The 25,836-nt window shown below is 44.8% G+C and overlaps 9 protein-coding genes across 9 annotated transcripts; 3 read left to right on the plus strand and 6 right to left on the minus strand.

Annotated features, from left to right (window-relative positions):
- Positions 1-3,732: 3,732 nt before the first annotated feature.
- CCOS01_08025 (ATP synthase F1) lies at positions 3,733-6,751 on the minus strand (the record flags this gene model as incomplete). The annotated part of the gene is made up of 6 exons (XM_060456187.1): positions 3,733-3,918; positions 4,036-4,766; positions 4,989-5,119; positions 5,387-5,933; positions 6,036-6,518; positions 6,571-6,751. 6 exons carry the CDS (start codon positions 6,749-6,751, stop codon positions 3,733-3,735), a joined length of 2,259 nt encoding a protein of 752 aa, XP_060312461.1.
- A 3,340-nt stretch (positions 6,752-10,091) lies between these two features.
- CCOS01_08026 (uncharacterized protein) lies at positions 10,092-11,517 on the minus strand (the record flags this gene model as incomplete). Its single annotated transcript, XM_060456188.1, has 3 exons — positions 10,092-10,405; positions 10,790-11,100; positions 11,168-11,517. 3 exons carry the CDS (start codon positions 11,515-11,517, stop codon positions 10,092-10,094), a joined length of 975 nt encoding a protein of 324 aa, XP_060312462.1.
- Positions 11,518-12,621: 1,104 nt separating this feature from the next.
- On the plus strand, positions 12,622-13,476 carry CCOS01_08027 (uncharacterized protein; the record flags this gene model as incomplete). The annotated part of the gene is made up of 1 exon (XM_060456189.1): positions 12,622-13,476. The coding sequence occupies one exon, from the start codon at positions 12,622-12,624 to the stop codon at positions 13,474-13,476; it is 855 nt and encodes a 284-aa protein (XP_060312463.1).
- Positions 13,477-14,547: 1,071 nt separating this feature from the next.
- On the plus strand, positions 14,548-17,125 carry CCOS01_08028 (uncharacterized protein; the record flags this gene model as incomplete). Its single annotated transcript, XM_060456190.1, has 6 exons — positions 14,548-14,644; positions 14,706-15,017; positions 15,073-15,230; positions 15,301-15,695; positions 15,757-16,159; positions 16,211-17,125. The coding sequence occupies 6 exons, from the start codon at positions 14,548-14,550 to the stop codon at positions 17,123-17,125; spliced, it is 2,280 nt and encodes a 759-aa protein (XP_060312464.1).
- Positions 17,126-17,902: 777 nt separating this feature from the next.
- Positions 17,903-18,213, minus strand: CCOS01_08029 (uncharacterized protein; the record flags this gene model as incomplete). The annotated part of the gene is made up of 2 exons (XM_060456191.1): positions 17,903-18,059; positions 18,128-18,213. Coding segments are annotated over 2 exons (243 nt in total), but the record flags the coding sequence as incomplete, so codon positions are not given.
- Positions 18,214-18,981: 768 nt separating this feature from the next.
- CCOS01_08030 (uncharacterized protein) lies at positions 18,982-19,978 on the plus strand (the record flags this gene model as incomplete). The annotated part of the gene is made up of 2 exons (XM_060456192.1): positions 18,982-19,085; positions 19,147-19,978. The coding sequence occupies 2 exons, from the start codon at positions 18,982-18,984 to the stop codon at positions 19,976-19,978; spliced, it is 936 nt and encodes a 311-aa protein (XP_060312466.1).
- A 416-nt stretch (positions 19,979-20,394) lies between these two features.
- CCOS01_08031 (uncharacterized protein) lies at positions 20,395-20,934 on the minus strand (the record flags this gene model as incomplete). Its single annotated transcript, XM_060456193.1, has 1 exon — positions 20,395-20,934. A coding segment is annotated over one exon (540 nt), but the record flags the coding sequence as incomplete, so codon positions are not given.
- Positions 20,935-21,009: 75 nt separating this feature from the next.
- CCOS01_08032 (uncharacterized protein) lies at positions 21,010-21,393 on the minus strand (the record flags this gene model as incomplete). The annotated part of the gene is made up of 1 exon (XM_060456194.1): positions 21,010-21,393. One exon carries the CDS (start codon positions 21,391-21,393, stop codon positions 21,010-21,012), a length of 384 nt encoding a protein of 127 aa, XP_060312468.1.
- Positions 21,394-22,222: 829 nt separating this feature from the next.
- On the minus strand, positions 22,223-23,808 carry CCOS01_08033 (methionine permease; the record flags this gene model as incomplete). Its single annotated transcript, XM_060456195.1, has 2 exons — positions 22,223-22,624; positions 22,684-23,808. 2 exons carry the CDS (start codon positions 23,806-23,808, stop codon positions 22,223-22,225), a joined length of 1,527 nt encoding a protein of 508 aa, XP_060312469.1.
- Positions 23,809-25,836: the final 2,028 nt, after the last annotated feature.

The raw sequence follows: 25,836 nt of genomic DNA on the forward strand, positions 1-25,836 counted from the left end.
TTGTAAATCTCAAATTGTTCTTTGACTCGCTAATAGTGAGTAAAAAGCTGGCTGAGGCAGTAGGCATTTGAGATTTATAAATTCTAAAATTTCCTTTTAAGCCTAACCCTTCGGTACTTAATTGATATAGCGACCGAAAGAATTTTAGGATTTTACCTAATTCTTTTGTATACTACATAGCGAACAAAAGAATTTTAAAATTTTAGTTAATTTAAGATTTTAGTTAATTCTTTTATTTACGACCTAGCGAACGAAAGAATTTTAAAATTTTAATTAATTTAAAATTTTAGTTAATTCTTTTATTTACGACCTAGCGTACGAAAGAATTTTAAAATTTTAGTTAATTTTTTTATTTACTATATGGCAAACGAAAGAATTTGTAGGTACTGGATTTTTTTGTTTACTATATAGCGAACGAAAGAATTTTAAGATTTTAGTTAATTTAAGATTTTAGTTAATTCTTTTGTTTACGACTTAGCGAACAAAAGAATTTTAAGATTTTAGTTAATTTAAGATTTTAGTTAATTCTTTTGTTTACGACTTAGCGTATAAAAGAATTTTAAAATTTTAGTTAATTCTTTTATTTATTATATAGCGAACAAAAGAATTACTAAGATTTTAGTTAATTTTTTTATTTAATATATAGCGACTAAAAGAATCTTAGGATTTTACTTAATTCTTTTATATACTATATAGCGAACAAAAGAATTTTAAGATTTTAGTTAATTCTTTTATTTAATATATAGCGACCGAAAGAATTACTAAGATTTTAGTTAATTCTTTTATTTACTATATAGCGAACAAAAGAATTTGTGGGTACTAGATTCTTTTGTTTATTATATAGCGAACGAAAGAATTTTAAGATTTTAGTTAATTCTTTTATTTAATATATAGCGACCGAAAGAATTACTAAGATTTTAGTTAATTCTTTTATTTACTATATAGCGAACAAAAGAATTTGTGGGTACTAGATTCTTTTGTTTATTATATAGCGAACGAAAGAATTTTAAGATTTTAGTTAATTTAAGATTTTAGTTAATTTTTTTGTTTACGACCTGGCGAACGAAAGAATTTTAAGATTTTAGTTAATTTAAAATTTTGGTTAATTCTTTTGGTTATTACTTGACGGCCGAAAGAATTTTAAGATTTCGGTTAATTCTTTTGTTTAATATATAGTGACCGAAAGAATTACTAAGATTTTAGTTAATTCTTTTATTTAATATATAGCGACTAAAAGAATTACTAAGATTTTAGTTAATTTTTTTAGTTATTACTTAACGGCCGAAACGTTTTTTAAAATTTACTTACTTAACGGACGAAAGAATGTTATGAATTTACTTAAACCTTTTAGTTACTACTTAACGATTAAAAGAACTTCGAAATTTTGCCCAATTCTTTTAGTTACTACTTAATAACCTTAACTTTTTAAGATTTTAGCTAATCTTTATAATTAGTATTTAGTAAATAAGATATTTATAAGGTTTTGTTTTAAAATATCTAATACTATATTTATAAGCTTATTATTATTATAACTATATTAATTAACTTTATTATATTTTATCCTATTTATATATAATAGCTAGGAAGGGTGTCGGGGTTATAAAACTATTTAACTTTATATATATTTTTATTTATATTAAAAAGGGGGGAGTTACTTTAGACAATCTGTTTTTTTAAAGGAAATGTAATATTATAGTTAAAGGGGATTTCTAATTTAATAAAACGTAGTTATAGCTACTTAGCTTTTCGTAGCCCGACTATATCTTATATAATACTAATAATATAATTATTAGGATTTATACTCGCAAGCGTTTTTTATTATAACGCGTACCTCGCTCTTATTTTTAATTTTTAAAAAATAATAATTATTTTTTATACGTTATGACGCCCGTAATAATATAAATAAAATATACGTCGTTATGTTTTAGTAAAACATTTTTTATTAATCTTTAAAGTTTTTTTAATAGTAAGTGCTTTTTATAACTTATATTCTATTTATTTTAACTTTATTTTAAGTTTAATCGCTTTTAAGTTTAATTAATTAGAATTGCGTTACGTTACGTTAGGCTATTATTTTTGTAAGTTAACTTAATTTTGTTAGTTACTATATAATGGACAAAAGAATATAGTAAGTTTATATAATTCTTTTAGTTACTATGCGATGGACAGAAGAATATTATGAGTTTGCTCGATACTTTTAGTTATTACGTAACGGATAAAAGAATTTTAAGATTTTAGTTAATTCTTTTATTTATTATATAGCGACCGAAAGAATTATTAAGATTTTAGTTAATTTTTTTATTTATTATATAGCATACGAAAGAATTTGTAAATACTGGATTTTTTTATTTACGACCTCGCGTACAAAAGAATTTGTAGGTATTAAATTCTTTTATTTACGACCTAGTAAACGAAAGAATTTGTAGGTACTAGATTCTTTTATTTACGACCTGGCGAACAAAAGAATTTTAAGATTTTAGTTAATTTAAGATTTTAGTTAATTTAAGATTTTAGTTAATTTAAGATTTTAGTTAATTTAAGATTTTAGTTAATTTAAGATTTTAGTTAATTCTTTTGTTTACTATATAGCGACCGAAAGAATTACTAAGATTCTGGTTAATTCTTTTATTTATTATATAGCGTATAAAAGAATTTATAGATATTAGATTTTTTTGTTTACGACCTTATGTACGAAAGAATTTATAGGTACTAGATTCTTTTATTTATAACCTCGCGCATAAAAAAATTTATAGGTACTCAATTCTTTTATTTACGACCTAGTAAACAAAAGAATTTTAAAATTTTAGTTAATTCTTTTATTTATTATATAGTAACTAAAAGAATTACTAAGAATTTAGTTAATTCTTTTAGTTATTACTTATTAAATAAAAGATCTTTTTATTATTACTTCTTAAATAAAAGAATTTCTTAAGTTTTATTTAATTCTTTTAGTAATTACTTAATAGCTAAAAAAATTCCGTAAACTTATTTACTTATTTTTATTTATATTAAATTATTAAAGAACTTTTATTTTATAATATTAGGTAGCCATGGTAGTGAAGTAATATTAAGTAGCTATAGTAGTAGAGTAATATTAAGTAGCTACGGTAGTAAAGTAATATTTGGTAGCCACGGTAGTAAAGTAATATTTATTAACTACGGTAGTAAAGTAATATTATATTTTATAACTAAAACAAAATAACTTATTTAAATATATTAAAAAGTAATAACTAAGTAGTTATAATATAATAATACTTTTATAAATTTCTTACTTTTTTAAAATATACCGTATTTTAAAGTAAAAAGTATGCGAAATTCTTAAAATTTCCTAAACCTAAGCCTATTTAGCCTACTTGATAAATTTTAAGGAGTTTAGTAATTATACGCGCGCTGTAGATTTTTTATAGCTATAAATCCTACTTATTACTTATAATTTTTTATAATTATAAAAAATCGTACTATTATTATACTTATACCTATACTTACGTACCCCCGCACCTTAGTAAGTAAAAAAAGAGAACTTAAAAACCCCTAAGTACGTATTTTAATAAAATACGATATTTACGCTTACCTAAAACTATATATACCTAGGACTTACTACTTAATAAAGCTGAGGCGGCTGCTGCCGAAGGGGTCTCTATTATCAGCGGACTGATTATTCGTATTTGGATAATTGAGGCTGTTTTCCAGGCAACTTCTAGCCTTTTTCAACCTCAGAGCGTTTTGATCTTTCTAAGCCGCATTAAATACGACAGAAACCACTGTCCGAACGGTCTTTTTGGCGAATTGCATCGTAGGTGGAGCAATTCTGTGAATACTGTACTGAATGGCGTCCAAGACATCCATATCCCGTTCGTTGTTCTCCTGCACAAGAACCTTGAGCGAGTCAAGTTTTGACTTGGAAAGCTCCATCATCGTCTGTAAGACAGCCTCAGCCACAACAGCTCGCTTGAAAACCAGGCAAGTAGTGTGTTCCTGACCGCTAGCGACGGGCGAATAATAATAAGGGTGGACTTGATCAGTGCCTTCACGAACCAATAGTGTGGCCACTTCATCGATTGCTTTCTGGGCTCTGCATTGAAGGAATGAACCGTCAAAATCGATACCTTTGATGATGAGTTGCCTGAAGCTTCCTAAAAAGTCTTCTTCGCTGACCAGAAACCGAGTTGGTGAGAGCAGTCCACCAATAAAGTCAGGATGGTAATTGGGGCTCGGGCGCGAATTCAACATTGTGATGATCCCCAGACTTTCACGAGGAATCTGATCGAAAGACTCATGAATGGATGCGCCTTCACAATTTTGAACACGACTGAGCTGACGATGTGCTAGGTTCAGTCCATATTCCGTTAGGTAGGGATGGGCAACCTTAGCAAGAGAGCTCAGCTGCGGACTCAACGCTCGATACTTGATGTCGATAATATCAAATATATCAGCGACTTCGGTAGAATATTCGAGTTTCAACAGAGCTTGAAGCGCTGCCTCCGCTAGAACCGCGCGTTCGATGGCGCCCGCATTGATAGCGCTCTCAACAGCCTGGAACGGGCCGTCGACCATGCTGCAAAATTCGACTCCCCCAACGGCTGAAAGAATGCTGCCAGCAACAATTCCCACAACGCCGCCCAGCGGACCAAGCAAAGGAGGGCCGTCCCAAAGTGGTCTTTCAGCAGAATCAGAGAAAAGCCTCAGAACATCACAAACTCCTTCGCCGTCACGTTGCAGCGGTCCGTTGGTTTCCAATCCACTGGATAGAGAATTATGGTCCATGCCTGATGGTTTGGTCTTGTCAGAACGGAACATACTTTGGGACATACTCAGAAACCCACCAGGACTATGTCGCAAGAACTCGCTGTTCGTTAGTCGCGAATCTGGCAATTCGGTACCTGAGCATAAAGGAAGGGCGTTCTTTGTGGAAAAGAGGTTAACTTCGTTGGTGCGATTGCCAAGATAGTAGCCGCTCAAGTTGTTAATATAGTAGCTGCCAGGCCTACCGTTGTAGTTATTGAGGTTGCCTCTATAGTTACTGCCAGGGTTGCTGTGGTAGGCAATGAAGTTGCCGCCGTAATTACTGCCAGTGTTACCATGGTAGGCATTGAAGTTGCCGCCGTAATTAATGCCAAGGCTATCGTGGTATGTATTGAAATTGCTGTCGTGGTTCCTACCAGGGTTACCGTGGGATGTATTGAAGTTGCCACCGTGGCTGCTGCCAGGGTTACCGTGATAGTCGTTGAAGTTGCCGCCGTAGCTGTTGCCAGAGTTACGATAGTAGTTGTCAAAGTCGCCGCCGTAGCTGTTGTTGATGCCTGCTATCTTTCTGAAGTCCCTAGCCTTGTCATTGCTCATCTGGTCTCTCAATCTGATTGTACGGATAACGTCGTTGCGCCTGGACCTATGATCATCGTTTCTTCCGTGACTTTCGCTATAACCCTGGTCATTGCATCCGCCGTTGTGGCAATTTGCGTCGTCCATGGTGCACGTATCTTCTCTGTGGTCATCTTTGTATCCCGCTACGCCGCTATTGTAATGATTGAAATGTTGATCGTACTCGTTTTCGCGGATGTGGAGCTTGATCCGGCTCTTATCAACGTTGGGTTCGCTGACGTTTCTGCCGTTCTTCTTAGCACCGTCACTAGTACAAAAGCCGATTCCATGGCAATTATGGATGGCGTCAATAGCGCCGCGCCTGACACTGTGGACTTGCAATTTGCGAGTCCGTGCAGCAGGATTGACGTTGACGAACTTGATGCCAAATCGGTGTGGATATGGAAAGTGGCCGCTGTCAAAGAGGGAGATGAAAGCAACGTAGTTGATACCATAATCGCCACCGATCGAAGTACCTGAGTTCTTCTGGGCATGGCCGCCGCCATAGCAATGAGTCCCAATAGAAACGAATCCTCCATCATTGGTAGCTTGAAGGATTGGTGCTCCAGACTGACCTGTTGCTAATTGTCAGTGTCGTATCAAAGTTAAGTAGGACTAAGGGTGACCCTGCTCACCAGAAAATGTAGAGATATGATATTCGATCATTTTGCGCTTACTGTCTTGGATGCTGTAGTTGACGCGAGTGAATTCTTCGTACATCTGCGCACCCTCCTCGTCATCATCTCCGCTGGGATGTTGAGAATGCTTATCGCCAGGATAACCGACGACACCGAGCCGTAATCCGATGCCGTTAGTAGGGGTGTCTTGGAAAGGGATTGTTCTAAGATTTCCTGTAAAGGGGCGGTTCAACTTCAAGAAGGCGACATCATGTGCGCGTTTGTTGTTGCCATTGACCCAGTGCGCTATGGTCACCACGTGTTCTCCAAACCTGCCTTGTACTTTCGATGTGCCAACAGAAGCAAGGCCAGAGTAGCCGATGAAGCATTTGACCTCGATAGCTGCCTGCCAGCGATTCCTCCAGTCGTAAACAACGTGTCCTGCGGTTACGACGGTGTCTGGGCTAACCAGCCAACCTGTGCCCATCATCCAGATGGTTTGATCATTGCCACTATTGAATCGAGCTTGAATCTTGACGATTGCTGAAAAGCTCAGTATTATTCAACGTTGTCATGGTGCTGCTGTACAACTTACAGCGAAACTTGCCGCCATCAGCAAAGTCTTGGGGTTCGACGAGGCGACGCTTGTCCTTGCCAAACACCGATTCCATACCAATGGTACCATCGTCGGGTAGGATGGCCGAATCTGCCGGAAGTTCAGGCGTCGAGGACTGCAAAGTCCATATAGCGGCACGGGAGAGCAGGTGGTGAGCCATGTCTACCTTCTTTTTCCCAATATGAAACTTTGATAGCCCAGAGTGAACGACCGTGAAGTAAGGAGCGGTCGAAATTAATTATAATGATGAGGAAACGATGCGCACGGCTGCGACTGTCGCTACACTTTGGCGTACTGACGATGGAAATTTCTGCCTTCGAACTTTGTCGCTTCTGTTCATGCATATGTTACATGGCTTATGCTGTCTATGCTTGCAGATAGTCGCTTATATGTACCTCTTTGGGTTCCCACGGGAATGTCTTGTCACATGTGATAGGAAGCGGGAGGCTAGCGACGCATTCGGGGAAATAAGTGTCTTGCTCTTGCCCATGGTACATTCAGGATTCATGTATGTAGCATTCAACACTTCTATTCCTACCGAACTAACGCCACTCCAGATTCTCACCTGACATAATGTCTCTGCCTCATAAACTTTTGGGAGGCATGCAAAATTTGACTGACTTGAGCCAGAGAGACATGCTTGTAGATGAAATTATAACACGAAGAATGTCATCCTGATGTTGATGAAAATGGATCATTGGTTGATGTGACACTGTGAATGCCTGGTTGGTATGCACACGAGGCAGAAGGGAGGGGTCGATGGATATTACCTCCAAGCTGATGCGGTTGAGACAGAGCCGGTACATCACTAGCTACACAATCATAACCCCCTGCCTTTGAACAAGACATCAATAAGATCAGCGAAGTATCACCAATCACTACTGATTCAGAGTAAAAATTTGCAATGGAAAGTCGTATTGAAGGGCTGTTGGCAAATGGCCATAGCCTTGAGGCCACAAATTGCAGGCATTGAAATTCGTCATTCAACCAGGAGGCTTGGAGATTGAGCTGAAATACGTCTTTGCCACGGTTTTTGATTGTATGGCTTGCAGTGCTAGTAACCCAAAAAAATTTTTCTCTCTGGTACCATGGCTTTTTCTTGAGTGCCATTGAATCATGGGGGACTCTGGCCTTGGTCTGTCGGATCTCACCAACCCCCTTGCGATGTGATAGCGCATCAATCTGCATCCAGGGCTGCGTATTACAGCTGGATGGCGGCGAAGTACATCGTCTCAGTTCGGAATTCATATAGAACCAAACGTAGTATGACTTATCGTATCGCCTTCTGGTTTCCCTCTTCCTTGTCTTCCAGTTCCTCGCTGATGTGCTCAAAGTCTTTGCATATGGCGCATCGGCCCAGAGAGTACGTCCACCTTCGTGCAGCCGGATTCATTAACAACGGGCCCAGAACGAAAAACCTCTCCTACATCACGCCTGGAGTCTGAGTTTTACAAATCTGTCGAGCTTCAAAAATTCCTAGCCTACAAACTGGAAAGCTTGCCAGTCAAATCCTATGATCTGACCACCTCATGGATAACGATGAAGACGAATTTACCAACGGCAACTTGCGATCCATACGATCCACTCCTCGCATGTCTTCCACAGACTCACAACATTCTTCGAATAGTACATACAGAGTACGGGCAGACTGCGAAAATAAAGAATGGAACATCGAGTTACCTCAGACATTGGGTAGTTTTCCCACCAACATTCGTCAAGTTTGAGTTAGCCAAGCAGCATTGCAGCCAAGCAGCATTGCGGTGCGGAAAGAAGTCCTTGTCAGGTGGGACTTGCACACAGGGGTCTTTCTCGAAAGATTGCTATGGTATCTAATCTCTTAGATACGAATGTGAAACGTAAATTGGCCAGTCCAAGACCAGTGTACATAAGATACACTATCACACTCCATGGGTTTACGAGTTGAAAATGCTTGACGTCGCATAATACACATTACAAAAACCATATAAGTCACTGATCAGTGTAAATCAACCAATATTCCCTACTACGACTTCCAGGACTTTATTTCAAACCTCGACTCCCGCATAGGTGAGTAGAGAGATCTGGTTGGTAATCGTTCCATCCTCTCGAAGAGCCTCTCGCGAAACGGGTCCATTAACGTGGATATCAGAAGATCAACCAACACAATGCAAGTCTCTGCGACTTTTGGTTGAAATTTCTGCATTCGTTCAATGTGGTGAGACCATCGCATTCATGCCCGTCACTAAACACGCAATGCAAGAATATTTCGATGAGAGGCTATGGTTGTAAGGACAACGCATCAAAACGTGAAGGGGGTGACATCACGCTGTGAATATTTTGCATCAAGAGATACTTGCCCTCCATGTCTAGGTAGAAACCTGCCATGAATAAAGATGTTCGATCACTCCTGCCTACCTCCACGAAGTCCAAGTCTTCAAGACAAGGAATTTGAGTTGGAAATATGGAGGCTATGTGATCATAGGAGGTAATCTTGTTCTCAGGCGGGCACAGTCCCGCAACAATTACGATGCATCTTTCTATTTTTTCCAGATATTTCCAACTAAGGGCGTGATCATGCGTCCTCCCCAGCGTGAAAGGGTTCTCCTAATCCAATACCGATGTCTAAAGTACCTGATACTCTTGTACTAAAACCTTTACCCTGACAATCGAGTACTGTAATACATTTGTCAGTAAAATGTTTCACTCCAGGCATGGGTTTCAGCCAACACCACCCAGCCCATCCTGATATGAGAATTTAGGGTCAATGACACGCAACCAGCGTTCAGCCCGCCACCAGTGTTCAGCTCGATGCCAGCATTCCCACCGCCACCAGCGTTCAGCCCGCCACCAGTGTTCAGCTCGACGCCAGCGTTCAGCCTGCCACCAGTATGAATTTGGTGCTGTTTTACAGCTGCAGAGCTGTCGCCACACGCTTCAGTTGAATGCGCCCAGCAGCATTCGTTGCCCCGCTGTAAGTCATATCTGATAGGCGAACGTATTTGACTGTTAATCCATCGATATAGGTCAGACTGGCTGGATGGGTCCTTGGTAGCTCAATGGTAAGCCGTTTCTGACCCTGTCCTCTTACTGTTGTTCCACTTCCTGCCCTTCCCTTACTATTGTCCATTTCTGGCCTTCTCGGATTCTGGCTCTGTTAACGCCTGGGCTTTGAGTACTTGCCGGCCACGGAGGTAAGCTGCTAAGCCATATAAGCCACGGCTCCACACCACCACTATAAAAGATGTTATGTATGAAATTCCGCAAAACCCATTACGCCTTACACTACACAAATCAAGGGAACACGCTAGAGAAAAAGGACTTGGTTAGGGGAAAAGGGAAGATTTTTAACATTTATTAATTTAAAGAATTATTCGGCATTATTAAGTTGATCGCTATTGAAAAGCTCTAAATTATGCTCTATAATACTAATACGATCTACCGTATAGCTATCTATACAAGATTTATACATAAAGCAATACTTTTTTAAGGAATAACCCTATCCTAGGCTAATCCTTAGAAGCTTAATCAATATTATCCCAGCTCCAGGTAGTATTGAAAATATCACTGTTTATCTGCTCCTCTAGGGCCATGATGCCTGAACCATTATAACCAATACCAACCAGCCCCAAGTCTAAATCCGCTGCATCCTGAGCTGTCGCTTCCATCTCAAAGTTATCTCCGACAAGTAGCTGCTCGATGGACTCCAAAGGGGAGAACGACTCTAAAAGATTCGCCTCTGTGGTTTCCTCGCCTGCCGGGAAAGTCGCGTCAAAACCACCAATATCTCCAGTTCGGCTCGATTGATTCATCATTCGCTGCTCGTCCGCCGACAAGTCTACTTGTGCCAGCATGGTTGTGAGAATAGTCCACGTCGCGCTCCCCATCCTATTCAAGTTCTTTAACTTCTCCAATATATATAGCGCACATCCAAGCGCCTGAATCGCTCTCAGTCTGTGCGGAATCCATGTTCGGCTCGTATCACGAAGAAGAGCGGAGCATAAAGTCGATGCAGTGTCGAACGGACAGAATTGCACTAAGAAGTACTTGGAGTGGATTGGGTGGCAGAGGGTAAAGAACTCTTTGCTGATGCGCATGAGATGGATCGCCACTTGAATCGCCGCTTCGCGGAGACTACTTGCCTCGGTGTCTCTGCAATTCGGATGAGGAGGGCTCAATAAATATCGTCGTAAGTACGCCAACAAAGCCATGTATCCCATACAATGTAACTTGATCCTGCGAAACTTGTTCGCAAAGAGATCGCCGTCGCCGATCGCACCGCTCCTGATGGTGCTGTATACAGTTGGCAGGCCACGGATCCAATCATTGACGAATTGAATCTTGGCATGCGGGCTGTTCGCATCGCTCAGAGGGTCAGACAGAAATGCCCAGAGTCGATACTCGCGAATGATGATTGCTGCCGCAGATGTCTCCTCGCTTACGCTGTCTGCAAGTTCGAAACGGGGGTTTGGTGGGGGGACTTGGCCGAATTCTTGTATGATGCGTGGTCTGCCGAACGAGCCGGAGAAAGTCCTGAGCAGGTTACAGTTGTGGTGAGAATGGTCTTGGGGTCATCGAAATATGACAGCAGAGTACTTACGTGTCCCAGATGTTTAATATGTACCACATCCTCCGTCTCACTTCTCGTTCACACGTCGAGATTTCCTGCGCCGCGCTGTCGATATGTAGACCGATCTCCTGTGCTTCCCGGACGGCTGAACATATCAAATGCCACGATCTGGTAACCTCGACCCGATTCTTCAACCACCCGCCAGCAAGAAACAATCGCTGTATGAGCGGCAATCCACCCTCACCGGGTGGTATGAAAGTGCTTAAGCGTTGCGCAGCCTCATGCATACGCATCCCAAGGTGGTCGACCGACTCTCCCAGTTCGGATTCCAGTTTCTGATCCGCGGAAGGCCAAACGAATTGCGTGCCCAGAGCACACATTTGCAGTACTAGACTGGTAAGCGCTACGTCAGACATGGCTTTCGACGCTCGTCTCCCCCACCATGTTGCATAATCTGCGACGAAGGTGGTTTGGTGGATGGCTTCGTAGTGGTAGTTAACGTGGCTGAAGTAAACTGATATGAGGATATCTGTGTATGGTCGGGGAGGCACAGCTCGGAGCGCTTCCTGTATCTCTAGCGGAAAGTCCTTCGAGATGACGGGACTGGGGGAGTGGCTACTCGGAATGATGCTTGCAAAAAGATTGCTGTCCGTATAGCCTAGAGCTTTCAAGGCAGCTGGAATCTCGATGTTGCCAGGGTTGTCAGGATCATTTGATTCAATGCATGCTGGCTTCGATATGTGACATCTGGGCACTCCAGAGTTTGGGGAACCACTCTGCGATCCTGGTTCTCCATTGCCCGTAAGCGGCCTACCGATTCGAGATCATCTCAGCACGGCACACTAACAACACATCAGAAACAATTACTCACCTTTTTGAGGATGCCGAGATCCCCTTTTCAAGATTGTCAAACTGGCACTGGTGTGCTACCCGCCTTGCGAGACAGTGATTACAAGGCCATTGTCGGTCGCATTTCCGCTTGAGCTTCCGGCATTGCAGACAAGCCGAAGCGACTCTGCCGCCTCGCCGAGCTTTGGCGCCTTGAAACCCCCGCTCTCCTGGCGACGAAAGCATTTTAGGATTTGTCTTCGTCAGCGGCGCCAGGTTCCAAAGTTGTGAAGTGTGGTAGGTAGGATGATGTTAGAAAAGCAATCCCGCAAAACTGCGGGGTTAAGATATAGCGTTCAGTCTGCGATAAGCACGGACACCTAGATAAATAGAGAACTATGGGGCAATGTAGCGAGCTTTACGTCATATGTACAACTTTCATCCGCAATGGAGCGGGCAATACGCTCGTAGACGGACGACCCGACTAACTATGGCCAGGGAGCGTGGAGTGTTCTCCAAATTCTGGCAATACAAAAACTGGCATACGTGCCATTCCAAGGGCACTGATTCCTGTGATAGTAGTCCCGGATGACATTTTCATCTGACATTCACGCCCAGCCGCTTTCTGGGTTCTGTCCTCCCTCGAACAGTCGAACATGTACTCCTCTAAGCTCACCTGGCTCGTCACAGGCGCCAACTCTGGCCTGGGGCTTTGCATAGTCCAACAAGCGCTCCGCCAGGGACACACCGTCATTGCCACAGCCCGATCTCTCGCCAAGTTTCCCGAGAGCCTTCGAGATGCTCAGAACGCTCATCTTTTCGAGCTCGAAGCCACTAGCTCGGCGTTCATCATAACGAAATTCGTCGACGACCTCATCTCCCGCTTCGGCCATATCGACGTTCTCGTCAACAATGCAGGCTACGGCCTCTTCGGCGCGGTCGAATCGTTGACCGAACAGGAAATCCGACGCCAATTCGAGGTGAATTTCTTCGGTGTGCTCAACCTCACCAAGGCAATCCTGCCGCATATGCGCCAACGTTGTAGCGGTACTATTTTGCAGATGTCGAGTTGTTCGGGCATTTTCAATATTGAGGGATCGCCTGTTTATACAGCGAGCAAACATGCCTTGGAGGGACTGAGCGAGGGCCTCGCTCAGGAAGTCAAGAAGTTCGGGATTAGGGTTCATCTTATCGAGCCGGGATACTTCCGAACGGGGTTTGTGACTTCGGCCCTAGAGACGAGGAAGGAGGGGAGCTGGATGACGGAGGACGGGTACATCGATATGAAGGCATATATTACTGACGCAGATGGGTCACAGCCTGGTGATCCTGTCAAAGCTGCTGAAAGGATCTTCGAGCTGGCGTCTTTAACGGGGATGGCGAAGGGATTGCAAGATGAAGTCAGACTAGTTCTCGGCTCGGATTGTCTAGACATGTTGGAGAAGAAAATTAAGCAGTATGAAAAGACTGTTCAGACGATGAGGGAAATTGCGCCGTCGACGGATTACTAGCTATCATACCGGGGAGATAATTGCATTAGCAACGCAACGTCATTGCCAAACAGCGTAAATATATCTTAAGACAGCCAGCATGGGCCGCAGAAGAATGGTGGACTGCTCCGAGAATGACAACGTTGGAAAAGTAATAACAATAGGAGAAAGTGGACGTCTACAGATGAAGTCGATTATTCATAGCTACGGCAAACTACCTATATGTATCCTACCAGTTGCGGTATGCCATCGATACATCGGGGTTGGTCTTCTCTTACAGCTGAACTTTCCAATTAAGTAGATTATATAGGCGTAAGACAAAATAATACCTAACTTATTATTTCCCCTTAGAAAAGGTACGTCTCTATGTGCCGACAATATGCCGTAACGAATAGGATACTATGTAGTTTGGCAATGCTCATTAAAATAGTGCTGGCGCGCTGCGCAATAGTAATCGCTTGTTGTGATTGTCGTCCGGCCATCCAAATCGCCTGCCTGCTTTAAAACGAACTTCGGCGTTTGCAGCGTAATACGTAGCATTGTGATCATGCGGGCCAAGGCCGATGACAGGCGTTTAAGAAACATTTATTTTAGTGATAGCTACCTTAGTTATGAACGAGAGGGTCTCAAGGTGCTTATGCTTTTTCCATTGAAGGAAGTCCAATTATGCTTTTAGTTATGTTGGGGAACCTATTTTAAATGTTTTAAAATGGCTCCTGGGCTCGAGGAAGAACTACCTATCTGGGTGCAAGCAAATACTTCCCTGCGAGGGGACAACCTATGAGCCATTGCCTTATCATGCGGGGTAAGGGGAGTTAACTCCGCATTCCAGGGGTCACATCCGGCTTTGCGTGTCTTGGGCCTCGCAAAGTGGATTAAAAAGCAATAACCCTGGCTTCTATCCTAGGCAGTTGTTTGGTCGTACTTGAGATCTCGGCTAATCGTCAGGTTTAGCAGGCTCGTCCCATAGCGGTGTAGCGGCAGCACATCGGGTGATTGCATCAGCCCAGAGGCACTTGGGTAGGTAGAAATATTAGGGAGTTCTCAAAGAAACGCTCGACGGTCTAGCATCGCACATGCCTCGCTCCCAAAATGTGGCTTTTTGCAACTTTGTCGACTTTGCTGTACGCCTTCACGCCTGGAATAGGAGTGGCGGCCATCGCTCAATCGCCACCAATTTTCCCATCACGTGAGTTTACCACGTCACTCCCAATCCAGCAACGGCAGCCTGCTAACATGGTCCCGAACAGCGCTGGGTCAAGGAAAGGGCATATGGAAGAACGCATATGAGCGTGCATCCAATTTAGTCAGCCAGCTGACCCTTGAAGAGAAGGTCAACATCACACGTGGCTATGCGGGTGATAATACTTGTGCGGGTAACACCGGATCCATTCCTCGTCTTGGGTGGCCAGGCTTTTGCCTCCACGATGCTGGGAATGGTATTCGAGCGACAGACCTAGTCAACTCGTACCCGTCGGCCATACATGTAGGCGCAAGCTGGGACAGAAACTTGACCTACCAACGCGGCTATTACATGGGGAAAGAATTCAAAAGTAAAGGAGGTATGTCCCCCAGGTTCAATGTTGCTGATAGTTTCGTCATTAACTGGTTTTCAAGTCAACGTTCTGCTAGGGCCCAATGCCGGTCCTCTGGGTCGTACTCCACTAGGCGGGCGGAACTGGGAGGGCTTCTCGGTCGACCCATATTTGGCCGGACAGCTAAATGCTGAGACCATCATTGGGCATCAGGAAGCTGGTGTGATCGCTAATCTAAAGGTTGGCTGTCAAGGAGGCTTGCTCACTATACTATGTCTACAATTCACGATGGACTAATGTGTGCCGGCAGCATTTCATCGGAAACGAGCAAGAGACTTTCAGAAGGCCATACTTTGGCGTGGAGGCGGCATCATCTAATATTGATGATAAAACTCTACACGAATTCTATCTTTGGCCATTTGTCGATGGGGTCAAAGCGGGAGCGGCATCCATTATGTGCTCATACAACAGGATTAACAACACATACGGTTGTGAGAACAGTAAACTATTGAACGGGATTCTAAAGACAGAAATGCAATTCGAAGGGTTTGTTCTTCTCGACTGGAACGCAAAGCATACACTAGAAAGTGCCAATGCTGGTCTAGATATGGTCATGCCCCTTGGGGGGAATTGGGGCTCGAATCTCACAAGGGCAGTCAGTAACGGAACCGTGAATGAATTAAGGGTAGACGACATGGCCACAAGGTATCTTACCAACATGCCATTCCCACAACTTGGAGATTACGTGTGGCTGACGTTCGTCAAGAATTCTGGCAGCTTGGTATCTTGTTGGTCAAGACAACGACTTCCCAATTCCTGGCATTGGCATGAAAAATCTGACTGAGCCGCACGATCAAATCGACGCCCGTGATCCTAAGGCGAGGCCAACAATACTCAGTGGAGCTCTTGCGGGCCACGTGTTAGTGAAGAACGAAAATAATTCACTACCTTTCAGCGGGGCCCCGAAGATCATGTTTATATTTGGATATGATGCAACAGTACCTTCGACGAAGAATACAGACAAACTTTTTGAGCTTGGATACTACTCCTCCCCAGAGATGGCTCAGGCTGTACTGGGAACAGAGAGGCATTTTGACCAGGCAGCCAAGGGGGGAACCATTGTCAGTGGGGGGCGTGCTGCAGCCAATGCGCCTTCATACCTACTCGATGTAAGCACCATACTCTCCCAGGTGAGTGTTTTTGGGCTGACGGGGCTCTAGCCTTTGAGTTCGCTACAACATAAAGCCGCAATAGATGGCACTTGGGTCAATTGGGATCTGGTGTCTGGAGATCCCGATGTCAATGCTGCTAGTGACGTTTGCCTGGTTTTCATCAACGCCATGGCAACCGAAGGATGGGATCGAGATGGCTTGCACGACGATTTCAGTGATGGCCTCGTCTTGAATGTAGCTAATAAGTGCGCCAACACAATTGTGGTCGTTCATACAGCCGGCATTCGCCTGGTCGATCAGTGGATCGATCACCCAAATGTTACGGCTACAGTCATCGCCCATCTTCCGGGTCAAGACAGTGGGTCAGCCCTTGTCAAGCTCTTGTATGGTGAGGCTTCATTCTCTGGGAAGCTCCCGTATACTTTGGCGCGAAACGAAAGCGATTATTCAGTGTACGCACCTTGTGGGAGGCAGGTCAACACCACCAGTCCCCAGTGTGATTTCACTGAAGGCGTGTTCGTCGACTATCGCGCCTTCGACGAAAGAGGCATCGAGCCAAGATTTGAATTTGGCTTTGGCTTGACATACACAGAATTCACCTACTCTTCCCTACTGGTCAAGACGCAGAATGTCTTGATAGGCGCCGCATCAAATAGCAATGCCTTTTGGGAGGTGATACTGAATGTTGAGGCATCATTCAACAACACTGGCAGTCATGCTGGCGAGGAAGTTGTGCAGTTATACGTCGCAATCCCCAACAGCCCCCCGAAACAGCTTCGAGGCTTTGATAAGGTGCCATTGGAGATAGGAGACAGCGCCACCGTTCAATTTGAGCTTACACGAAGAGACCTCAGCATTTGGGACGTTGTGGCTCAAGCTTGGACGCTTCAAGGTGGCAATTATACCATTTTTGTAGGAGCAAGCAGCCGAAATCTGCCTCTTCAATCCTCCTTCACATTGTGATTGAGTGGAACATAGCATAAGGTACGTTAAGATTGAGCCAATAATAGCGGATCTCACGAATCACTCTCAGATCCTACGACTGAGTCGCTATCGTCAAACATTATTGACGATTTTAACAAAGTTCTGTATCTCCGGCCAATCACTGACCTCGACTTGCGAAAGTCAGCTGAGACACTCACTCTTCGTAGTCGACTGATGTATTGCATGTGGTTTGGACTGGAATGGCCTCAATGTTCTGGGGACAAAGGCGGGGACACGATCGCTAGCTGAACGTATGTCTGGGCGATAGACAGAACTTATCGTGATTAACATGCGCAATGAGATATGAAAGGGGTGTTCAAAGCCCGGTGCGTATTTCCTGACATGCTTGGGGTAATTGAACTGGCTGAGTGTCAGACACCAGAGATATTGAAAAGTCCCCTCAATGCAACTAAGCTTTTAGTGGGATGCTTAACACCGGAAAACTATCTGCCTGATTTGACACACAATCAAAGATCAGGCAGTCCAGCTGCGTGCGCACACCCGTGGCACGCCACGTACATTTTACTGGCTCGGATGGTATCCTCAACAGTGAAGCGGGCCAAGGCGAGGCGAGCAAAGATGGTGCAAATTAAGGGGGATACGGGGCCTAATTCGGCTGAGCTTCTGCAGCCGAAGGCAAAACATGAAAAGTTTGTAAAACGGATGACTTATGGACAACAATCAGACCAACTCCGATCCGGGACATCTGTGGATGCAAACAGGTACCTAAGCGGTCATTTAGTCAGGTTCTGACGATCAAGTCATTTTGCCCAGAGCCTCTCTGTTGTACCGGGCGCCTGGCTTATCGAAAGATACTTCCCTAGCATAGATCTTCCTACTGTCTCTTGACTTCAGCGAATTGGCAGTTTGTCCGCCATTGAGCTGTTCATACTCCCATACTGAAGCCCACACTCTACATTTTGATATGAGAAGACGAGATAAACGGTTCTTCGGCTTTTATGTTAGTGTAAATGTACCTACCTATGTGAGCATATCTGACTAGGTCCGTTCAGAACGAGTTGAACCCCACCAATTTTACTAGGGAGATAGCGAAGTACTGTTTGAATAAGGGTTACTTTCAGTTAGGCAAACTTCAATTCCAAGAGATGATGTGAATACCCAAAGATTGTCGAAGACCTTGCAATTATTTGCCTTGGAATCCGACATCCCTCCAGGCTCAGTAGAGCCTAGGCCCTGAACGCCAATTCCTGGTGTACCGCGTGTGACATTGTCTAAGCGGCCTGTTACTTGCATCAATTTTTGAAGCCGGCCTCGTGAATTCGCGGCTTCCAATAGGTCGCAGTTTACTGAGAGGGTGTAAGGCATGCATCTCCTGCCAACATAGCCTGCAGGTATAGTGAGAATAACGCGGGGTATTCCCCGTAATACGCGCCATTGGGAACGAATGCATGATTACTGCATGCGGACTGCATTCGCCAACAACAAATACAATGCATATAAACTACGTACGATTATTGGGCTCATGATGTCCCACGGCACCTGATTGACGAATGGCTTTCCAGGGCAACCAATCGCTGCGCAGTTCGGTGTGAAAATGTCGCGAGAGCTTGCTGCGCTTCAACGTGGCACCCACAACAACGGAATCGATAGGTGTGCTCAAGCTCGACCTGAGCCTTCTTAGGGACGAAATTTAGAGCCCAACGACAGAAAATAAGGAAAATTATCGAGGAGGGAATATAAGATGTCATATTTGCGAGTAGTCATCATCGCGCCGTAACTCAGGAGCAAGATTATTAAAAGCCCGTCGTGTCATCGTGCCTTCGAACTCTATCTTCCTACCTCCCTCACTCGATCCAGTAGAATCTCCATTAGCTATGGACACAACCGGATGGTCCCCAGCCTCGCCGCTTGATCAGCCGGGCAATCACAACCTAGAGGCCTTTGTGGGACATGCACAGGAAGTAGGTCCCGAGGTGTCGTAAGTTTACTCCGATATCATACATTGGGATCTGGCGTCTTTGGCTAACGACTCTTCAAAGGCCATACGCAAGTCCGACATGCAATGTCTACTTCGAGAGTGGCCAGCCCTTTCGGGTGCCTAGCAACCTTCTTTGTCAAGAACTCGAGAACATACGTCTTCGAAGCCATGGCGAAATACGATTGAAGCATATACCAGATGATGCAGGCCATGTACTCATCCACTTTCTCCATACGGGATCATGGCAAACCTTGCGGGCCAAAGATTCCAGCGACACACCGAAGAATGCCAGTTATCTTGGAACCAGTCTATATGTTTATGCCGCTTCGCAGGCATACAAGATTCCACTGCTAGCCGAGCTTGCCAAAGAACACATTTCCCTCTCCGCTGAGACTTTACCTGCCCTGGAGGTTCTTTCTCTAGCTTCAGATGCTTGTCACTCTCTCGGAGAAGATGACACATGGTTCTCAGCATTCATTAAGCGACGTATCCGTCACCTATTCGAAGACTCATCTTCGTTGAACAAAGCCGGTCTCTTAGGGTGTTTCGACAACGCAACAACATACTCTAAGCTGTTAGTAAAGAGCTTGATCGAAATTTGCTGCGATTACTCGATTTCCGTCAATCCAAGCGAGTCTCAGCCGTCGCCTCGGATTGGACCCACGGTCACGTCCAAGCCAGTTCCTGTTCCTTGGTCGGAGACAGCTGAGCCAGAAGTGGACCTGAGCGGCGAATTGACCCTGGAATCAGCCCTGGGAAACAGTCTGACATCCACCTCGAAGAAAGACAAGAAGAAGAAGAAGAAGGCTAAAAAGTTGGACGAGACCCTTGCTGAGTCTGACGTGGCGAGTCCCAGAGATGCTGCAGAGTACGTGACCAACGGCCGGCATTGAATAGTTGATAGGCGGTCAAGATATCAAATTGAAGTGCATCGTTACCAGATTTAGAGTCTTTGTCTGAACCTCTCTCGTGAAACTCTAATGTCCGTTGATATGTATACTCAGCTACCCTAACGGCCATGGCGGGTCAGTGCAAAACATCGAGTCTACACGTATGGTAAATGCTAAAGAGTAAAATATACATGATTATATGAGTCTGTTAACTTCACTGCTGAACATACTACTAGCAGACTAATTTGGCGGAATGGTATCAATTGCAAGTGATGTTACTTCTTTGCTACAATAATGACAGGCATTATCACACGTCGTGATCATCGTTCCGGACATGAAGCTTCTTTAAACAGAAAAATCCACCATCGCCTTGCATTCGCACCTCAAATGAATACGAGAGACACTCTGAGATGTATGGCCTATGTTTGGTCTTCCGGATGGAAAACAAGAGCTCGAACCTCTATGCTTTCTCTTGGTGGTGCATCCGAGCTTGCCGTTGGATCAACGAAAGCAGTGTGGGGGACTCTCCTAGCTCTTCCGTCCGTCTTGCTGTCGAAGCACTTAATGAGAATTACTTCGTTCGGTGTGAGACCATCTTTATAGTACCACTTGTGAGCGTTGCTATGTCTCACTGCGTATGTCTCTCCTCGCCGATCAGGGTAAATCAGTCCGGTTACGACTAGATCTGACTCGGCGACAGACCTGGCGTCCGCAATGGCGAGTGGGTCTCGTTGAACTGTTTTGATGGGCCTCCAAACGTTGATGATTTGTACTCGACCTTTGAGCAACTTATCGGCATCATCTGGGAGGTGGTGAGGAACCCGGGAAAGAGCGGCCTTGTAAGATTGGTCAATATGAACTCTTTGCACGGGTCCACGAGCTGCTCGTCCTTGTGCTGCTGTGCCAGGTAGCTGCCGGCGAATAGTATGGTCAAAGATAAAAACGCGACTAGCACCCGTCCTACATATAACTTATTAGCTGAGACGACGGCAAGATAGGATTGGTCCCGTGAAGTCTTTCCAAGGATGCCATACTTACACCGCTTTTAGAAGTTCTTCAACTTCGGCGTAGTAGGACGACCTGATCTGATCATCGTCTTGAAACTGCTTTTCAGTCGACCAGCTGTGATGGATTTGAAACCCATTTATATCGAGAGAAAACTCCTCTTCATCGCCTGTGAGGTCGCTGATCGTCACAGAGTGGGATTCAAATGGCCGGTCATATGTCTCTGGCCTGTCAACATATGTAGGATGCGGAGGCGATCCATCCTCGTTGTCTTTGTGGTAGTTCAGTGTTGCTTCCACTCCCTTACGCCTCTGATTCGACTCGCGCAGATCATTCGCTCCGTGGCGTTGAGTGCGTTGAGGAGAGCCCAGCCCTGCGGAAAAAAGGACTTTCCGAACCTCTACTGCTGCCATGCTCGGTTCTAAGTGGGATTTGTAGTGGTACTGGAGTCATAGGGGTACATCAATACCAGCAATACGGGCAGCTCAAAAGGTGCAGCAAAGCTCCAACTATAAATCATTTTGTACCAGCCATCTGACCTTTACTCTACCCTAATTCCACATGGTCTCCTCTGGCACGCGATATTTGTCCAGTCATGAGCAATTTGTGGATTGATAATCAACCTCAACCGAATCACGTGGTGTGACCATACCCCAGCACCAATTGGTTCAAGGATTGACAGTGAAAGAGATGATATGACACCCATGCGGTTGTGATTTCAAATCCGCATGGGCATCGCCCTAATTAAGCTCGGTCAAACGTGCCTCGGCCCAGGTTATGGTTGCGGAGTAAAATGGTGTCATCGTTGTAATCTTCCGCATTGATAATCACATATCCTTGCCAGTGCGCCTTATCTGCTGTAAAGAGACTCTTAGCCATTGCTTGGGAGAGATACAAGCGGTAGTAATCCTTCGAAAGCGATTTCCAAGCAAACGTTGGAATCGACACTGAATCATAGGTTGAAGTACAATTTGGATGCGCGAAGGAAATAAGATTACGCTTATGTGCCTAAAATTCGGCAACTTACGAAGGTGTGGTTCTTGATCAGTTTCTAAGTATCTATATGGACGAGTTTTGTGATTGTTGTTCCATCACTCAGAATCTCTTCTGTTTCCTCAATCTTATAACCTCCCCAACGCGGCAAAGCGACTGTCCAGACATACCAATACATTACTCCGGCTGTGAGACTGGTAGATAGCAGCATCAGTCTCAAAAGATCTACGGTCTAGTCAGGGGTCTCACTTACATGCTCACACCAATAATTGCATATGTGGCGTAAAACAATCCGTTTGGTGGCTTTGTATCCGGCGGGAAAAAAGGAGCCGCAAGTAATGCTATACTTAGGCCGATTCGTAAGATCACAGCTGGAACAAATGCCTTGAATGGGCGTTTGATATCGGGACGTTTAATGCGAAGCCACAAAAGCCCTACTGCAATGGCCAACGCTAAAATTTGACCAGGATAGCCTTCAACCTCCAGGATAAATGAATAAACATCCCTAGAGGGAGGCAGCGTAATGACCAGAAATGAAGGAATGTAGTGAACAAAGAGCCCGCCTAGAGGTGAGTTGAAGGGCTTTGTAGATGACAGTATGTCCGAAAACGGAAGAAAGCCTTGTCTGGCAATTTCTTGTTTTGTGCGCGCCTAGAGTCATCGTATAAGCACAGTATCCGCAACAAGCTGGCAACACAGAGAGATCCTACCGCAGAAAATGCGACGACGAGAACATTCGCTCCTGCACTCAAAGCAACTGCCAGAGGAAGGATCCTTTTGCCAACTCTCTCACCGAAGATTCGTTCAAAGAATAGGGCCGCTATCAGCTCGCCGCTCTGCTTTATCTCATCGATGGGAACAACGACAAAGTATGCTACATTGATAAGTGCGTAAAGTCCGCACGCAGTAATCAATGCCGCCATCGTCACAGATCGCAAGGTCCGAACTGGGTCTTTGACCTCATTCAGGACGTAATTGGCATTGTCAAGCCCCGCGTATGAATAGAAGACTTTGAAAAGGGATGTAGCAATTACACCCCAATTCCAGTTGGTGTTTTCCCACAGGTCTCCCCATCCAAGCACTCCAGTGATTTTCTGGGCAGATTCTTCCGTTGATCGGAACAAGACAACGTAGAGACCTGAGAATATCATGAAGACAATCAGGGCAACCTTGATCCAACCCAAAACATTTTGCAGCCTGATACCGAAGCGTGGGAAACAACCATGAACCAGGGTAACGAATGTGAGGAGTCCAACTGCAATACCTTTTCGAAGGAGATCACTGGGGTTATCGCCACCCAGTGCAAATAACAGATATTCGCTAAAAACGATGCAATTGCTCGCTGTAAATCCCAGAAGAACGGCTTGGATGGCGATGAGGGTCGATGCTAGGAATCGAGGTCGACGATACGTGAATTCTAGGTACACTTTGTCTCCCCCAGACCGTGGCAGCATCGAGCCAAACTCTAGGGAGATCATCAACCCGCATGCAGCAATTATTGCGCCAACAATCCAAAGCGAAAGTGACAGACCGGGGCTCCCAACTGAGCGAAGAATTGCGCCCGGAGTAGCAAAGATCCCGCTGCCTATCACTCTTGAGATGACAAGAATGTAGGCGCTTTGCCAGGTCAATGTGCGGCCGAGTGTCGATGTCTCTGGAAGCACATCGTCTTCAATTGAGCGTGATGGGTACGTCAGCCCAGTCCCAAAGTCTTCTTCATTCGGCTCATCAATTCTGGTTACGAGCTGCTTGGTATCTGAGCTGCCTGAAGTCGACAAGCGTCGCGGCGTAGATGGGATCAGCGGCTGCAACTCCGGGGCATCGTGGCTACTCATATCGCTGAGTGGTGTCGCTGGATCGATAACGTATGAGAACGCGAGTTGGGGTATTACTGAACTAGGCGGTAAGAGCGCGCAAACCAAATGTAACGGACCCAAGTTGGCAGCCTTCGTGGAACTTCAGTTGGATATATAATGAGTATCAAGATACAACCACCAATGAAGTCAAGCAATAGCGACATATCCTGTTGACATGGTTCGGCTGTCCGGCTTCCCGGTAAAGATACGCGTTTGACAGGGAACCTGGGCGGTGTCATCGGCCTCAGGCGCGTGTCCACGGACAGTGATGCTTGATAAGAATACGGGTACATTCTGTCTTGTGAGGCGTGTCTCTCATGGCGTCATGTGTTTCAAAAGGTAAGTTTCGGTCACAGGCCTCACCCAATGCCCGTCCTGTTCTTAACACGGATTCGCACGCCATCATTGCGCAACCTGACGAAAATTGGGGGCGTGATTATTCAAGATGGCACGTGAAAGGACCCAACCATCATTGCCCCAACTGAAATTTGGCCCCCAATCTGGGTTTCCGGACCCCGGGTGCCCGGCTACGACTCCGCGGTAGCAAACTCCGACACATACATAAACGCAAGATCAATCTCTAGGAATGCAGAGGCCAAAGCGCCCGCGTTTGGTTTAATTAATTCTTATTAAAGTTTCGGCATTGTTACTTGACGTGTATCTGAGATGGATCAGTGAACACTAAGCATCAACCTCCCAGTCATGCCGAGGAACCTCACCTTAACTCGAACTCAGATGCACCAACGAAGAATGTTATTCTTGTTCTTCGCCATAGCTGTGACGCCTATTATAAGTCACTCGGTATACTTTTGTTGTGTCTGATTTCCGATTGCGCCAGCAATGGGTGGTCATCGAAAAGCTTTCTTAGACTGGAGTAACTTTCAGTACTGCTTAGTAAGAGAGCTTAGTACAAATTGCAAAATGATATTGCGTCGGCGCAAGAGGTTGAGCCTCTTCGGCATGTCTCAAGTATCCCCAATGTACGAGAAATCACCTTGCCGATTCGACACACTTGATTTGAAAGCAGCTCTACCAGCTTTTGCACCAGAGCGCTTACTGAATTTTCGATTCATGACGTTCAAAAGCTGCTTCGTATGAAGAGATACCAGGTGGGGACGTCATTTTTCCATGAGAACAACACCTCAACAAGAGGATCATCTACACGATCACTCAGCTCGCACAGCTCTTGAGGGCCTCAGAAAGATAAGAAAATCTCGTAGACCTATGGTTCCACTTAACAAGCAAGAAATCCAAGGTGCGGCTCAGATCTGTGCCGTTACGGGCTAGCCCTGATGGGTCGAATCCGGATTGGCACCCATATTCTGCCGCAGCGGGCCGGCGAAGGATCTATTCCAACGCCCTAGTAAGAACTCGGTTTCTAATATTTTCCTCCTCGCCTTAGATTTCTATACAGACGTTACCGCTTGTTGCTTCACTTGGACTAGGCTCTTGAAATTCTCTAACGAGGCCTATGGAGCCTGGAGACTTGCGGCAACTCCAAGTCATCTGAATGATTCGTATACCAAGTAAGTACCTTACCTTGAGGGCGCACTAAGGGAGGTATCTACAGTTTTAATGGATCGACTCCAAGCTATCCTTCTGAGAGTTAGAGACATCTCATTCGCCGAAATAGAATTCTCCTCCAATTGTTGTGCAAGTGAGAATCCTTGGAAAGACATGAAGCGATTTGAAGGTCGAGATATTCCAGATTCCATTGAATCCGTGTCGAGTGTTTCGTGCACGATACGCGCCCTTTATTTTCGGCTCACCTATTAGGCATTAACCTGCTGCCAACCCTATTCAGCTACCTAACGCTAGAACAAGACTTGAAAATTTGGTAGTCTAGGATTACGGGTACGTACAACGCCCTGCTGCCGCTCGACTCATGGCTATGACAAGGCATGAACACATCAAACAGGGGATAATCACAGCAAGAGGTTGTGTATGGACTAGGACTGAAAGGAATCGTTTTGAAAATAGGTGCATGTGAGGCCTAGTGTGGAGAGA

The sequence above is a fragment of the Colletotrichum costaricense genome (assembly GCF_030867565.1).
Source record: "Colletotrichum costaricense strain IMI 309622 chromosome Unknown Scaffold_8.1, whole genome shotgun sequence".
NCBI lineage: Eukaryota > Fungi > Ascomycota > Sordariomycetes > Glomerellales > Glomerellaceae > Colletotrichum > Colletotrichum costaricense.